A 15,449-nucleotide genomic window follows, 5' to 3' on the forward strand; every position below is an offset into this window, starting at 1 on the left:
TATTATAACATAAAGGCCATCAGACTTAGTCTACTGTAATCCAATCCCATTAGTGGGATGTCAAAAAGATCTAAAGTTGACTAAAATAAATAATTCTTATTTCACTTATTGCAGAAACATTGGACTAAATATGGTGGGGGGAAAGGGAACATAACACTTGCTTCATTAGATGCCAGCCAGGCTGTCAATCCTTTTTTAAATGATTCATACAACAACGCACAGCAGTGACTAGTTCTGTGTTGTCTGTGCAAAACCTCTGTAACGTGCAGTTTAAAGTGCAGGGCCGGTAGCCAGTTAAATTAACATTCTGATAGCCTTCTACATTACATTGGAAAATATTAGTTGTTTAGCAGATGCTCTTACCTCACAGTTAGCACATTCATCTTAATAGAGCTAGCTGGGACAACCACACAACCCACAAATAGCAATTACTTTCGTCCTCATCAGTGGCTGTTATTAATAAAGCCTGAACATTTACAGTTGCATGGCCTGTACTCTGTACAAATTCCAACCAATCTTAGGTGAGGTTATGAATGGGACCATGGGACTGTTGACATGGCAACTCTTGCTTGTACCCTGTTCAATTCAGTTTTGTAATAAAAAAAATGACAATTCCTGACAGTATGGAGATAGTTATATTGTTTGTTTGTTTTTAGGGAAGTGTTTTCTTGTTTCATGTATAGAAATATCTGTAACAAAGCTTCCCTAGATTTAAACTCTAGTCCATGGTGTAGACAGGTGTCTTTCAGGTGTCTTTTAGTCAACAATTGGAAATAAGCTCAGTAAGTGTGGGAAATGGCTGTAAATCAGTATGGAGGGCCATCCGTGCTCATTTAAAAATGAATACCCAAAAGGCCTAATTAAAAAGGCAAAAAAGCAAATAACAGAACATTTTTAAAACAGTATAGATGAACCGTGACAGGAAGTAAATGCGAAAATAGGTCAACCTAAAGTACAAATTTAAATGGCCAATGTAACATTTCAAATGATGAAGGTTCAAACAAAAGTGACAAGGCTGGTCACACTTCTCTTTAGCCCCTTGCTTTCAATCTCCTTTTCATTTCAACATGCACTGCATGTAAATTCACTCTGGGAGGTGTGGACCAGCAAGGTGATGCCACAAAAGTAATTCACAGATTACCTTTATCCCTGATCTGGGCTCCGCTAATAAAGCTGGCAACTTAGGATCAATGGCTACCCTGGGATAGTGTGGCTTAAGTACAGACTTGTGCCATGCACAGACCTTTTGGGGGCCAGTCCCTGGGGGTGTTAAAGCATAGTATATTTTAAAGTACAGAATCTTTTTTTTGAAAACCTCCCAGAACTGCATTTATAATTATATAATGGCATTTTAGGTTGACAGTAATGCAGTTGAACAATTTGCTATCCAAACAAATATTTTCCTCTGGTGATGTCGTTAACCTACCTGCTTGTTACCTGGGTAACGAGTCACAGGAATATGGGTGAGGGTTCTTGAAATGTAACTTCCAATAAAATTCTTGACAGCGGTCCAGTCAGACCATTTTGGCAATTCAATGACAGGACAATGACATGATCTTTGGTGTAATATCGTGACCTTTGAAATCTGTATGTGTTCTGTAAAAAAAAATATACCTGCATATAAAAGCATCAAATGAAAAGAGGCCATGCGTAAAAAGCAGGAAATGCGTTTTCTCATAACTACACCAGTGGAAAGAGATTAACCAAGAACAAGCGAGGCATGTGTGACAGATAAAGTGAAGGAAGGAGGGAAACAAGCTACAAAATAAAGCTGGTTTGTGGTTCGGCATATGAAACAATGCATGTGAACCTATACCTCTAACATGTTTGGTTAGTATAAATCTTTATATGTTCTTCTAGCTATGCACTGTACCAAGGAAAATATCCATAGAGGAAGGAGGTTATTTACACGTGGACGAGGTATGCAGCATCCATTATGCTGCGGTAGCCTGGCCAGGGTAGGTTTAGTGGGTGGAGGGGTTAGTAGCCCGGCAGAGATGCTGGAGTCTGGAGAGCTGGTTGGTGTTAGAGTCACAGAGGAGATCTCTAGAAAGGAAAGGGCGGTCAGTCTGCCACTGCCACACCAGAACATAGACGAAGGACTCCGCAGCATGTAGGCCTCATTAGAAGAGTTCAAATGCAGAAGCTGAGGGGATATCGGCGAGAGAGAGAAAAGAAACAGGGATAGCCATTTGTTATCACCGGGAGTAAGGTTTGACTCGCCTAGGTAAGGCTTATTACCAGGGATCAGTGTGAGACGGGAGCGGAAGAGGCTGATGAGAGCGCTGTATTAGCAGATGATCCTGTAACGTACCGGAGAGGCATGAGAACCTGTCATGTGCTCCTCTATGTCTTGAAGTCGTTCTTTCAACTTGGAATTTTCGGTTTCCAGTTCTTGAATCTAAAGTCAAAACAAAAGGTAATCAAAAGGTATTTTCATGCTCATGTTAATATCTGGGTAATATAACAGCTATTCAATGAAATGGTTCAGCCTAGAACTCTGATTCCCATAGTGCACTATGGGAATAGTGTGCCATTTTCTGACCCGTACATACTCTTTTCTGAAGACTGCTGATCTGTTTCCTCGTCTCCACGTCTTTCCCGCCAGACTCCAGAAACTTCCTGTATGCGAGGTCGAACGTTCGACCAATAGTGACGGTGATCTCCTCAGCCTGCAATCCGGTGCATCATGGGTACCATCAAACATCTAGGAAAATGACTGCTTGACGAGCCAAACTGACACAGTCAGCTTCAAAAAAATTTGTGTCAGTGGGCGTGTTGTTAGCATTTAGCAAGGAGTTTGGATAACCAGGATCAAAATCATTGTTGCACATGTATGGTAGTAAAATGGTCAGGGATTTTTTCAGAACTAAAGTACTGGCTTAAAAGTATACAAACCTCTGTATAACCTAACCACAAACAACAATTACCTAATATTTCAGACCCAACTTTGACAAGCTAACATCTAAGATTTAAAAAAGGTAATAAGGACTTGTAAATAATACATTTAAAATATATGAAACACAACTCCAAACAGAGCAGATTTTCTTACACATTTTTCACTGTCAAACACATAACACAGGTGTGTTTTAGTCTCTGGCTCTGTGCAGATGAAGGTGAATATCCTCTTGTCTGTTTTGTCATCCGCGCAGAAGGATATCCTATGTAACTGACAGTTGTGCAGTACATCCTACAATAAAATGAGGATAAATTAGCATTTCATAATTCTGCTAAAATACAAAGACTAATATTAAGATAATAAAAAATTTCTGAGGGGAATTAAACTCCCATAGCTGATGAAAACTTTAGATTATGAGTTCTAAATGTATACAGTGTTCTGTTTAGTACTTCAAATATGGGTGGCCACAGATAAATGTAGCTGGTCGAATTTATGGACTTTAGTTAAACGTGTTCACTGTGGACTTACTCTGGTCTAATTTATGGACCTTAGTTAAATGTGTTCACTGTGGACTTACTCTGGTCTAATTTATGGACCTTAGTTAAATGTGTTCACTGTGGACTTACTCTGGTCTTGGGGTCTAATAATTTCACTCCATAGATGGACACCTGCAGCTCCACCCTCTGTGTTTTGTGTCCCTCTGACTTCTTGATATGCCTTTGGAACTGCAGGGTTGAAACACGAAACACTATGCTGAGATATTTGACCAATCTAAGCTCCAGTAAAATCGCAGACTGCGGGTACTTTGTGAAAGAGCATACCTTAAGCTTTCTCACAGCAACCCTTACAACATCTGTGCCTTTTGGTTGGTCAACATCTGTTACTCCCAGGAACTGCAACAGAGTGAAAGAGAACAACACTTTTGTCCAGTAGAGGGTGCTGTTTACCACTCTGAGCTCAACACAGACAAACTTGAATTCCAAGGTCCTGCGCCTACCTTAACACTGTACGCTATGTGGTTCTTAGCCAAAGCCTCGGGGGATGTCATCCCTCCGGATTTATCTGAGACAAACAACAAATGAAGGTTAGAACAGTACGGATGCAACACTAAGACCAGAAAGGCCAGCAAAGATCATCATGGATCATCCTCCTGTTCTGTGGGCTGTTTTGCCATGTTTGTACCATCTGGCAGTTATAGAGTGCCCAGGAGCAACATGACCAGGAAAGATAGTGAAACAAAGCTTCTACTGCCACGTCATCAGAGTGTTAAACCAACTAAATATATTACACACTAACCTACACACTGAGTTATTATTCACACACACACACACACACACTCACACCTGGCACATAATCAGTCAAATACTCCAGGGAGACATGCAGTCGCTCTCATTCACGCACTTTCACACATCTAGACAATGTACAAACAGATTTTCTATTCCGATTGTCCGAGTAAATGCGAGATGTTCACTAGCATTTTTCACTTCGGAGAAATCCCCAGAAATGAGACAAAGCCCTCATTGTAAAGTCTATTCTAATTCTCATAGATAAGTGAAGCTTGTGTTTCTACGCCCTCTACCTTTGCTTCTATTCCATTGCATAGAATCTACATGGATGTGTACTTGTCAAGCTGGAAATCCCCAGAACCCATCATGATTACTCCTTTTGCCACTTGCAACACTTCCGCAAGGATTCAAGACAAACAGAACAGTGGCATGCTTCAATAGCAATAAGGCATCTCAGGGGGTTGTGGAATATTCCCAGGATAGCCTGGTTAAATGTTCTAAGCCACGGCCTATTGGCCATACACCACAACCCGTCATTACTGCTTGAATATACCACCACTTTCAAGCCAATCAGCATTCAATATTCGAACCGACCAGAGCCGAAACAACAAAAGTTGTGTCCAAATACTTATGGACTGCAGTGCATATACATATTTAGTCAATGTAGCATGATGAATCAAGGACATTTATGCTGATTCTACAATGCTACTTATATACTGTGGAATCTGAGCATTAACAATTACAATGTGAATGTACGTTTCATTGTAGGTGAATGTGCCTAGATAATGAGAACAACAGGAACGTCTCTGTTTAGATTATCTCTCTGTAGGTTGCGCTCTACTAACCCCAGGAATGTTTTACATTGAACATTTGGCATGGGGGGTTACTGTCTTGGAAACCTGATCTTTGCTAGGTAGACACACCCTTCAATGTATATATCAGCTTGTAACCAACATTACAGTGAGAAGAGATAGAGTGAGATGAGATTGAGGTTGTGTAAGAAAGACCAGGTCCGTAACCTCATGAACAAGACTTTCTAATGCTGCAATATATAATATAATTTCTCTCTCCCTTGACAAACGGGTATGCTAATTATTACAACTACTATACGAAACGGCCGATTTCTAACAATACTTATATATATAGTTTTGCATATAGTTTGCATACCCTGGCAGAAATTTTGAAAATATGACTGATCTTTTATTTAAGGATAGTGATCATATGAAGCCATGTATGATCACATAGTTGTTTGGCTCCTTTTTAAATAATAAATCACCCAAATGGCCCTGATCAAAAGTTTGCATTCCCTTGAATGTTTGGCCTTGTTACAGATACACAAGGTGACCCACACAGGTGAAAATGGCAATTAAAGGAGAATTTCCTAAACCTGTGGCTTTTTAAATTGCAATTAGTGTCTGTGTATAAATAGTCAATGAGTTTGTTAGCTCTCACGTGGATGCACTGAGCATGTTAGATACTGAGCCATGGGGGGCAGAAAAGAAATGTCATAAGACATTGCATAACAAGGTAATGTAACTTTATAAAGATGGAAAAGGATATAAAAAGATATCCAAAGCCTTGTAAATGCCAGTCAGTACTGTTCAATCACTTATTAAGAAGTGGAAAATTCAGGGATCTCTTGATACCAAGCCAAGGTCAGGTAGATCAAGAAAGATTTCAGCCAAAACTGCCAGAAGAATTGTTCAGGATACAAATAAAAACACACAGGTAACCTCAGGAGAAATACAGGCTGCTCTGGAAAAAGACGGTGTGGTTGTTTCAAGGAGCACAATACGACAATACTTGAACAAAAATGAGCTGCATGGTCGAGTTGCCAGAAAGAATCCTTTACTGCGCCAATGCCACAAAAGATCCTGGTTACAATATGCCTAACAACACCTTGACACACCTCACAGCTTCTGGCACACTGTAATTTGGAGTAAAAAGACCAAAATAGAGCTTTATGGTCACAATCAGAAGCGCTATGTTTGGACAATGGTCAACAAGGCCTATTATAGTGAACAGAATACCATCCCCACTGTGAAGCATGGTGGTGGCTCATTGATGTTTTGGGGGGGTATGAGCTCTAAAGGCACAGGGAATCTTGTGAAAACTGATGGCAAGATGAATGCAGCATGTTATCAGAAAATACTAGCAGACAATTTGCATTCTTCTGCACAAAAGCTGCGCACGGGACGCTCTTACACTTTCCAGCACGACAATGACCATAAGCACAAGGCCAAGTTGAACCTCCAGTGGTTACAGCAGAAAAAGGTGAAGGTTCTGGAGTGGCCATCACAGTCTCCTGACCTTAATATAATCGAGCCACTCTGAGGAGGTCTCAAATGTGCGATTCATGCAAGACGACCAAAGACTTTGCATGACCTGGAGGCATTTTGCCAAGAAGAATGGGAAGCTATTCCACCTGCAACTATTACAAAAGACTGTATGCTGTCATTGATGCTAAAGGGGGCAATACACAGTATTAAGAACTAAGGGTATGCAGACTTTTGGGGGTCAGTTCATTTCTTTTTTTGTTGCCACGTTTCGTTTTATGATTGTGCCATTCTGTTATGACATACAGTTGATTGTGAATCCCAAAATAAATAAAATGTTTTGCCTGCTCATTCATTTTTTCTTTACAAATGGTACATATATTATTTTCCAAGGGAATGCAAAATTTGAGCACAACTGTAGGTAGGCACATACATATTCTCAGACTCCACTCTGCCCTTGCTATCCCCCAGACCGCCTTCACCTCTCTTTCCTCTCCATTCAGTCACATAACGAGGAAATGCTTGAATACTCATTTGTTGCCATTATGAAAGTGAGTGACGATTAAGCTATTCCATTCCAGGTCAAGGTTATTGCTCAGAACATCATGTTCACAGAACAGACATTTTCCATTCCAAGTCCTTCATGTATTTGCAAAAGGTAATTGTCTTCATTAAGTTTTTTTTCTCTCATTAAAGGATGTTATATAATGGTTAAATCAGCTAAAAGAAAGTGTAAGAAAGGATTTCTGTCTTACACTTAAAATACCCACAAGCATTTTTATCAGATGGCCATAAACAACTAATAACGGGCCATCTTTCTAGAATGGTCTAGATTTCACTTTCTGGTAGACAAAGTAATACAATCTTGAGCTCAACTTACTTCTGAGGGCACAAGCTCAAGTTCATGGTGCAAATATTATCAAAAGATCATTGATGGCAGAAAAGGGCTTGAAATGTTTGGAATATTATTAAATATAGTAATAGTAACAATCAAATTATGAAAGACTACATTTACAGGGTTATAACTAAACAGATTTTATCAGACAAAATGATAGTACAAAATTAGCATAATTTCATATGATTGAAAACAGAGACTGACACACAAACCACTGAAATGTACTAGTTACAACTTCAGCTACATCAAAGATCCATCATCATCTTAGTAAAATGCAACCACCATTGCATTTGCCTTGTAGAATCATCCTGACCTTGCTGGCTTCCATCCCATTACACTACATGGGCACAGAATGTGTGCTCGTAATGTGTTCTTGTGTGCTCGCAAGACTATAAGGCTAACAATTGCTAGGCACTTCCACTTAATGTGCCGCACGTCCCCGCTGTGTTGCTCTGGGCCTGAGCAGATCAGTTATTTCTCCTGATAGGTCAAGAAATCTGACGTGACAGATTTCACACACCATAGCCCAGACCCACACAGAAGGTACAAGATGAGTAGAGAGCAACCTGAATCCGAAAGTGGGCAGTAAGTCACACAGAGACGTTCTTAGGGCAAACTGCACATGGAAAGTTGTTCAAAGCTGTTCCATAGCCACTGCCAGGTCACCTTGTCTGGGTACTTTAGTTAATTGATATTGGTAATCAAACACGTAATTGAAATTTGGCAGCGTCTATTTCAGGCCTATTCAAATATCTATTTCATTTTTGCGAAATCAATGCAGGGCAAAATGCTGTGATGCATTCATTACTACTAGGGTCCAACTCATTATCTGTTTTTCGACAACATACTGCACATCTGTGTTTTTGCCAGTGACACCCTTCAAAGCCCAATAAATTCTCTCCAACCTGCCAATAATGTCCAATTTCAACTCATCATCACTTCATAATATGTCTGCAGCATCTACAAGCTACATAATTAGATAGAAATGAATGATATTTATAACAGTGTCTGTGGACCTGGCTTCATCACCATCTGTAGTCCACTGGACCAATCCCCATGCTGGGCTTCCTAAAGTTTCTGTGCATGCGTACCTATTTATAATCTTTTTTTTACATATTTTGCCTTGTGTTCTTGATTGGTCTTTAGCCACAGTGTGTGATAAAGACCTGTTTATGCAACCGTGTGTAAGAGTGTAATTTCCGGTTAATATGGGGTGTCGTGTTATGTCATTACAAATGTTCTGTATGTCTACAACCAGTAGGCACAAGACAGTGTCTTCTGAGAGACCAATGTGGCCTTGTGTGAACAATTTAGTAAATCAGTCAATGTATCTCAGTTCTCTCACAGCTGTTCCAGCGATGGCTCACTTGATTAAACTTGGGAATCAACACAATTGTAACCTTTATTTAATTCTCTCAACAAAATACGGAAGTGCCAGAAATAAAACAAATATGGTCTGTCAAAAGGGATCTACAAATAACCTTTCAGATGAAGAATGGTAATATAAAGAACCTTTCTCCATAAAGGTTCTGTAATGAATAATATAAAGGATTCGATATAGTCCCAAGGGTTGGAACCATACTAGAACCCTTTTCTGCCACTTACAGTACAGAACCTTGTTTTATTATTATTTAGAACACCACACAAGTAATATTTCGATTATTATGAAAATGACATTTCAAAAAACCTTAAAAAGGGTCTCAGTACACCAACAAAAAGGGAGGGGGGCCTAAGTACTCCAGTAAATAAACATGCGTGATCGAAGAATGTGCAAAAGCATCAGGTACTCTACGTCTGGATCTCTTGGTCTATGAAACTAAAGATCCCAAAAAAGTAAGATTAGCAGCCTTAGTGTATTAATAATGTAGGAATATTGAAACACCATAACGTATTTGTTATTTCTTCATTCAAGCTCCAAATACAAGAAGAACTAGTACATGTATATCACACAATGACAATGATTCTCTCTATATGTCACTTCACAAGAAATAGCAATTTTTAGCATTGGTTTTATACCAGTAGTCCCGCTGATCTAAGTTCACACGTCAAAGGCTAATGTTCCCCGTGGCTCAAGCCGTCCATCCACCTTCCACACAGTAGCATGGGGCTCACTGAAAGGTCACACCCACAGAGAATACAGATTCTACCTTCCCATCAGTCAGGCAGTATAGGTGCGAGGGAAACACAGTGAAATCATGTGGAAGTGAGGTAACAGTATGTGGTTGCTTTGCCTAGTTGAAAGCACTGATTAAAGTACTGATTGAAGCCAAGTATGTTCTGATATGTAGTGTCAGTGAGTGAAATGGGGAGGCGAGAGAGGGACGTTTTTGGTTCTGAGATAGGGAAAATAATGTACAGTCATAAAATTCAGATATAAATTGCCGTATTTTTCCTTGAAGACATATTTGTTACTTTTACACATTTACGGTTGCTGTTCTTTGCCAATATTACGAACAGCCAGACATACTTCTTTTATATGAAAAGATCAAGGGGATTCTGCAAACCAGTGAAGCCCACACAACCTAAATATCTTCTACCAAAGTTAGACAGGTACTGCTGCTAAGTTAATAGCCTCAACTTCACGTTGCTGCTGTCTTCTTGTTGCCAGGACATCTGCAGACCACTGTAATCCAGCTACTGTTGTGCACAACTGATGAAAAATAGCATTACAGATAAAACATTTGATCTACTACAGACTGACTGCTGAAGTATCTGCTCTTTACTTTGGAGCGGTGTGTCTACAATGTTAAGCTTAAAGAAACAACCTAACCATTCTATTTGTTAGCAGACATGTAGAGTTACCTAACTCTACCTCAGTAGCTCCTGCTAACATAAGACGGATTGACTGAAATGCCCATACAAAGCAAGGCCCTACCAAACAGGAAGTTACCAGCCTGGCTTATAAGGTTACAAAAACAAGTTGAGGAAAGAGTAACCAGTAAGATAATCCAATCTTTTCTGTTTCTGCTCTGTTCAGTGAAAATATTATATTTAGCAATCACCTAAAATAAATGTCATCTCAAGAGACCTGCTCGCCATGCGCTTTCAGAAATACCTTCTGGATAGAAACATTTTATTTGAAATTTGAACTTGTTTCTGACCAGTTGCCAGCTGTGTCATTGTCCACCCTGAGTTTGGAAGGTTGTGAGTTCGATCTACGGCCCAGTCGCACCAACACTGTAAAACCAAACAGGCCCAGTCACACCAACACTGTAAAACCAAACAGGCCCAGTCACACCAACACTGTAAAACCAAACAGGCCCAGTCGCACCAACACTGTAAACCCAAACAGGCCCAGTCACACCAACACTGTAAAAACAAACAGGCCCAGTCGCACCAACACTGTAAACCGAAACAGGCCCAGTCACACCAACACTGTAAAACCAAACAGGCCCAGTCGCACCAACACTGTAAACCGAAACAGGCCCAGTCACACCAACACTGTAAAACCAAACAGGCACAGTCACACCAACAGTTTAAAACCAAACAGACCCAGTCACACCAACACTGTAAAACCAAACAGGCCCAGTCACACCAACACTGTAAACCCAAACAGGCCCAGTCACACCAACACTGTAAAACCAAACAGGCCCAGTCGCACCAACACTGTAAACCGAAACAGGCCCAGTCACACCAACACTGTAAAACCAAACAGGCACAGTCACACCAACAGTTTAAAACCAAACAGACCCAGTCACACCAACACTGTAAACCCAAAAAGGCCCAGTCACACCAACACTGTAAAACCAAACAGGCCCAGTCGCACCAACACTGTAAACCCAAACAGGCCCAGTCACACCAACACTGTAAAACCAAACAGGCCCAGTCACACCAACACTGTAAACCCAAACAGGCCCAGTCACACCAACACTGTAAACCCAAACAGGCCCAGTCACACCAACACTGTAAACCCAAACAGGCCCAGTCACACCAACACTGTAAAACCAAACAGGCCCAGTCACACCAACACTGTAAACCCAAACAGGCCCAGTCACACCAACACTGTAAACCCAAACAGGCCCAGTCACACCAACACTGTAAAACCAAACAGGCCCAGTCACACCAACACTGTAAACCCAAACAGGCCCAGTCACACCAACACTGTAAAACCAAACAGGCCCAGTCACACCAACACTGTAAAACCAAACAGTCTCTGCTTGGACCTCGGTATTAAGGAAACAAGAGATCTGCTCAGAAGAGTCATTCCACCTCGCTGTTTACCTAGGAGGTGTGTTTTAAGAGGGCAGCCTACAGCTTCATGGAGTCTCACTCTTTCTCACTACTGAAAACGATGATGCGAACAGCCACTACTAATTAAGCCACATGTATTTCTCATTTATCTTGATTAAGCGGATGCAGTGGCAACCTGTCTCTATATTTTACTTCCGAAAGGAAAGACAGTAAATACACTTCCGTCACTGACAGGGTCGCAAATGGAGCCTGATCTCCCATACAGTGTACTACAGTACTTAAGACCAGGCCCATTTGGAAACACACTCTGCATATGTTCCACATGTGCATCAGTCTACATTCTGGATTGTCTTCCATTCACAGAGCTTATTGCTAGCAGCACCTGTAAAGCAGGGCAAAATCTGAGAACAGGGCATAAAACATATTTAGCAAAAAAGGTGATTCCGTTTGTGAGAAAGATGGGAGACATCACAAGATTTGAAATAATTGAAATAAATTTGTAATGTAATTGAAACACTGGAGACGAGCACTCTTTTCATTACAATGAGTACACATATTATGGATGTTAAAACCGGTTATAACTTTCCGCTTTTGGCGTTCTTTACAACATTGGGTAATGGCAAGATGAAAAGACATGTAACTGGTCTCCAAACTGCACCGAGTGAGGAGTCAAGTCAAATAAACACTGCAAACTGTTAGCCTATTAAAACCAAACCATTGAACAGTAAAACTGAATTAGGCTCGGTCCCCATCCGAAGCAGTACCTGAAAATGATGTGCCTCACAGCATCATAATGAAATATTCAGACCCACAAACCCAGCTACTGCTGCACTTGCCAGATAAACTCTGGACACAAGTTGGTGCTAAGGTTATGCTTTTCGAGCATGGGAGGCTGGAGATGGCATAGGCGACATCCATATAAAGGAGTCGAGTCACTGTTGGCATTAATAAAACATCAGGCCAGAGGCACCTGTATCAGCCCAATGATAGATGTAACCGGCCATGCCAAGCTTGTCTGAAGCTTTTGAAGGTGGGGAGATGCAGGGAGGAAGCAAGAAACAGGTAGAGCGAGGGAGAAAGAGAAACAAAAAGAGAGAGAATGAGATATCAATATAAATATGAGCTGGGAGATATTACACTGAACAGTAATATAAGCACAACATGTAAACTGCTGATCCCATGTTTCATGAGCTGAAACAAAAGATCCCTAACTTTTTTTGTACACATAAAGAGCTTATTTCTCTCATGTGAAATCCATACATTAGGGCCCCATGAATTCAGTTCAGCTGACTGATTCCCTATATATGAACTGGAACTCGTAATTGTTGCCTGCTGCATTTAGATTTCTGTTCAGTGTTGTTCAGGAACTGAATTCACCTCATTAAGTACAACATCAAGACGTTCCATAAAGAACGGCAACATGGAATGCTGTTAATCACCTGCACTCTGTCTGACATTGGTTCATATCATTTCAAAAGGCTGTGCTGTGTATTCACAGTGTAGAAGATGTGGTGCCACACATTCTATGAATACGGAAACCTGTTACCTTTTCTCCTGTTAAAAGCTCTGTTCATAGCGGGTGCCTACGGTGGGACTGCGGCTAGGGCTCTGCAATGGTACAGGAGCCTACAGGGGGAAAAAAACACATCAACACAGAGTCAAGGTCAAAACGACTGGATGCGGGCAAGAGATAAATGCCCCAAACGGCACCCATTCATTGCACTATTTTGGACCAGAACCCCACGGGCCTTGGTAAAAAACCAGGGCACTACACAGCACATAGGGTGTCACTTGGGACATGTGCAGAGAGCGACATCAATCTCGATCGGCTTGTCTTGGCTAACTGGGACAGTGAGTAAGATCAATGTAAAGCTTAATGACATGAGACACGAGCTAGATGGAGCTTTGGTATGGTGAAGGGATGTAAAGGAAACATGATATGGGGACAGTGGAGAGGACTGTCAAGACTTTAGCCTATTTAACATGGATGTAGTTAGTTGGCTAACACTGCAGGTCACACAACCATTGGTTCATAAGCATGCATGTAGGCAGAAATACACACATACACACGCTAGCTATTAAGCAGATTAGAATACATTATGAGTAGAATTGTTTGCAATTATTTTCCATCAATATACAGTATTTTTGATTTACCTTTAGAAGACTCTTCTCTGAGCTTATTTGCGCCCAGTGATTCAAACCATGTTAAGCTTAAGCCAGCGCTAGACTCAAACAAAAACACATTGTGGAGTTGTGCTTTAAACCCAGTCCTCCCCCAGAATAACAACAATAAGCCTTTGTTACTGATGTTCCTGTGCAATAGTAAAGTTGCACTGGGTTACACCACTGAACAGACAGCGCATAAATGTAGCCTTTTCCACATCAACAGATCAAGTTCATGATTAGGTCAGAGGTACCTTTACTCTTTCCTGATTTCACATCCCTACATAAAGTACAGGAGACGCTAACCGGCGAGGCAAAATGGTGACTCAGCTGAACTGACTCTCATATCATGTACTTAAAAATAAAAAGAACCAAAGGCATCACCAAGGACGTAAAGAAGCACTGTTTGAAAGCCAACTCCATGGACTGTCAATTCATGTTCAGCGTAACTTTTAAGTGGAAAATCCCTGTCAGCCCAACTGTTTGTCACTGCAATTACTTCCTGTATTCCTAGCTAAGAAATACATTCTTAGCCTGCTCGAGATAAGAGGCTAGGAGGCTGACACAGAGGCTGCATGAGCTTTGATGGACTCAATTCCAAATTGACCACTAGACTCTATACCTTATGCACTCCTGAAGATTGGAGAGGATTTGACAGGTGTTAGCTCTCTGGTTATAGCTCCAGCTTGCCCTTTGAATCGTGTAAGCTTATAACCATATTACTTATAACGTTCAAATAACTTCCGATCTCCACAAGTACATGGGGGTAAGGCTTAAAGCAGGGGCAGGCAAACTAAGGCTTGAGTATAAAATAAATGTTTTGTGGTTATTTAAAAACACTCTTCACCACTCTAGACCACTCTTCAGACGTTTGAAACTATATCCGAAATACGTAGAATTTATTATTGACCTATACATGGTTTCATAACTGCCCTTTCCTGACTCACAAATAGATTTTTGACAAATACATTTGTCCCAAAACAAAGAAATATGTGGCCCTCAGTTGGATTTTAAAATCCCAATGTGGCCCTTGAACGGAAAACTTTTAGATTAGGGGCTTCGATGTGGGATTGAGTCGTCGGGTTGTTACAGGATTTAATCTCTGCCATCTGGTAATGTTAGCGTAGTACCAGCCTATACAATGAGATGAGCGACAATACAGCATTAGTTAACATGACCATTTAATTGGCTGGTGATAACACCTAGACTTTTGTTCACAAGTGTGGCCCCATTCTGGTTTTTCACAAAAAAATACAGACATATTGAACAATAATGTCTGCTTGATGTGCTGTATCAGTCAAGAATAAGCAGCTTTTCTTTGGTCTGGTCATAATCGTACAGTGTCTGAGAAGCAGAATTAAGGTCACTGTAACAGGGTGATTCAGGCAACACGGGCCAGAATTAATGCATGAAACAATGGACACAAACACCATTTTCGAAAACCAGTATAGTGACGATTAAAAAAACTGACCATTTTGCTTAGTAAAGTGTTCATAACCAGAAATTCATTATACTATACATCCACAATGAAAACAATGTGGATATATAGCCAAGAATACAAGTCAAATTGTAGAGGCTCGTTTCATGAAAAAGACAGCTGTTGTACACTGAAAGTATTTAAGGACTATCATTACACGCATATAAACTGGCAACCTCATAAATCATCTACATCAATTCAGCATGTCAATCATACACTGACAATCAAACACTATTTAAGTTTATATGGATCCATTAAAATC

General features: G+C 40.6%; 1 protein-coding gene across 5 annotated transcripts in view; it reads right to left on the bottom strand.

The window, feature by feature from the left end:
• The window catches only part of LOC105019746 (PTB domain-containing engulfment adapter protein 1), a 34,576-nt gene that overhangs the window by 5,054 nt on the left and 14,073 nt on the right, over positions 1-15,449 (bottom strand). For 2 of the 5 annotated variants that reach the window (XM_010886141.3, XM_020042079.1), the window contains exons 2-9: positions 13,094-13,173; positions 3,897-3,961; positions 3,721-3,792; positions 3,526-3,624; positions 3,053-3,190; positions 2,556-2,672; positions 2,315-2,401; positions 1,910-2,146 (exon numbers count right to left, since the gene is read on the bottom strand). In XM_010886141.3, the coding sequence (XP_010884443.1) occupies positions 1,910-2,146; positions 2,315-2,401; positions 2,556-2,672; positions 3,053-3,190; positions 3,526-3,624; positions 3,721-3,792; positions 3,897-3,961; positions 13,094-13,121 (843 nt within the window). In that variant the 5' untranslated portion in view covers positions 13,122-13,173. The remainder of the gene's footprint in view (positions 1-1,909; positions 2,147-2,314; positions 2,402-2,555; positions 2,673-3,052; positions 3,191-3,525; positions 3,625-3,720; positions 3,793-3,896; positions 3,962-13,093; positions 13,174-15,449) is intronic. The other 3 variants (XM_010886143.3, XM_010886142.4, XM_010886144.5) reach the window with 3 other exon arrangements.

This window comes from Esox lucius, chromosome 22 (genome assembly GCF_011004845.1).
Source record: "Esox lucius isolate fEsoLuc1 chromosome 22, fEsoLuc1.pri, whole genome shotgun sequence".
Taxonomy (NCBI): domain Eukaryota; kingdom Metazoa; phylum Chordata; class Actinopteri; order Esociformes; family Esocidae; genus Esox; species Esox lucius.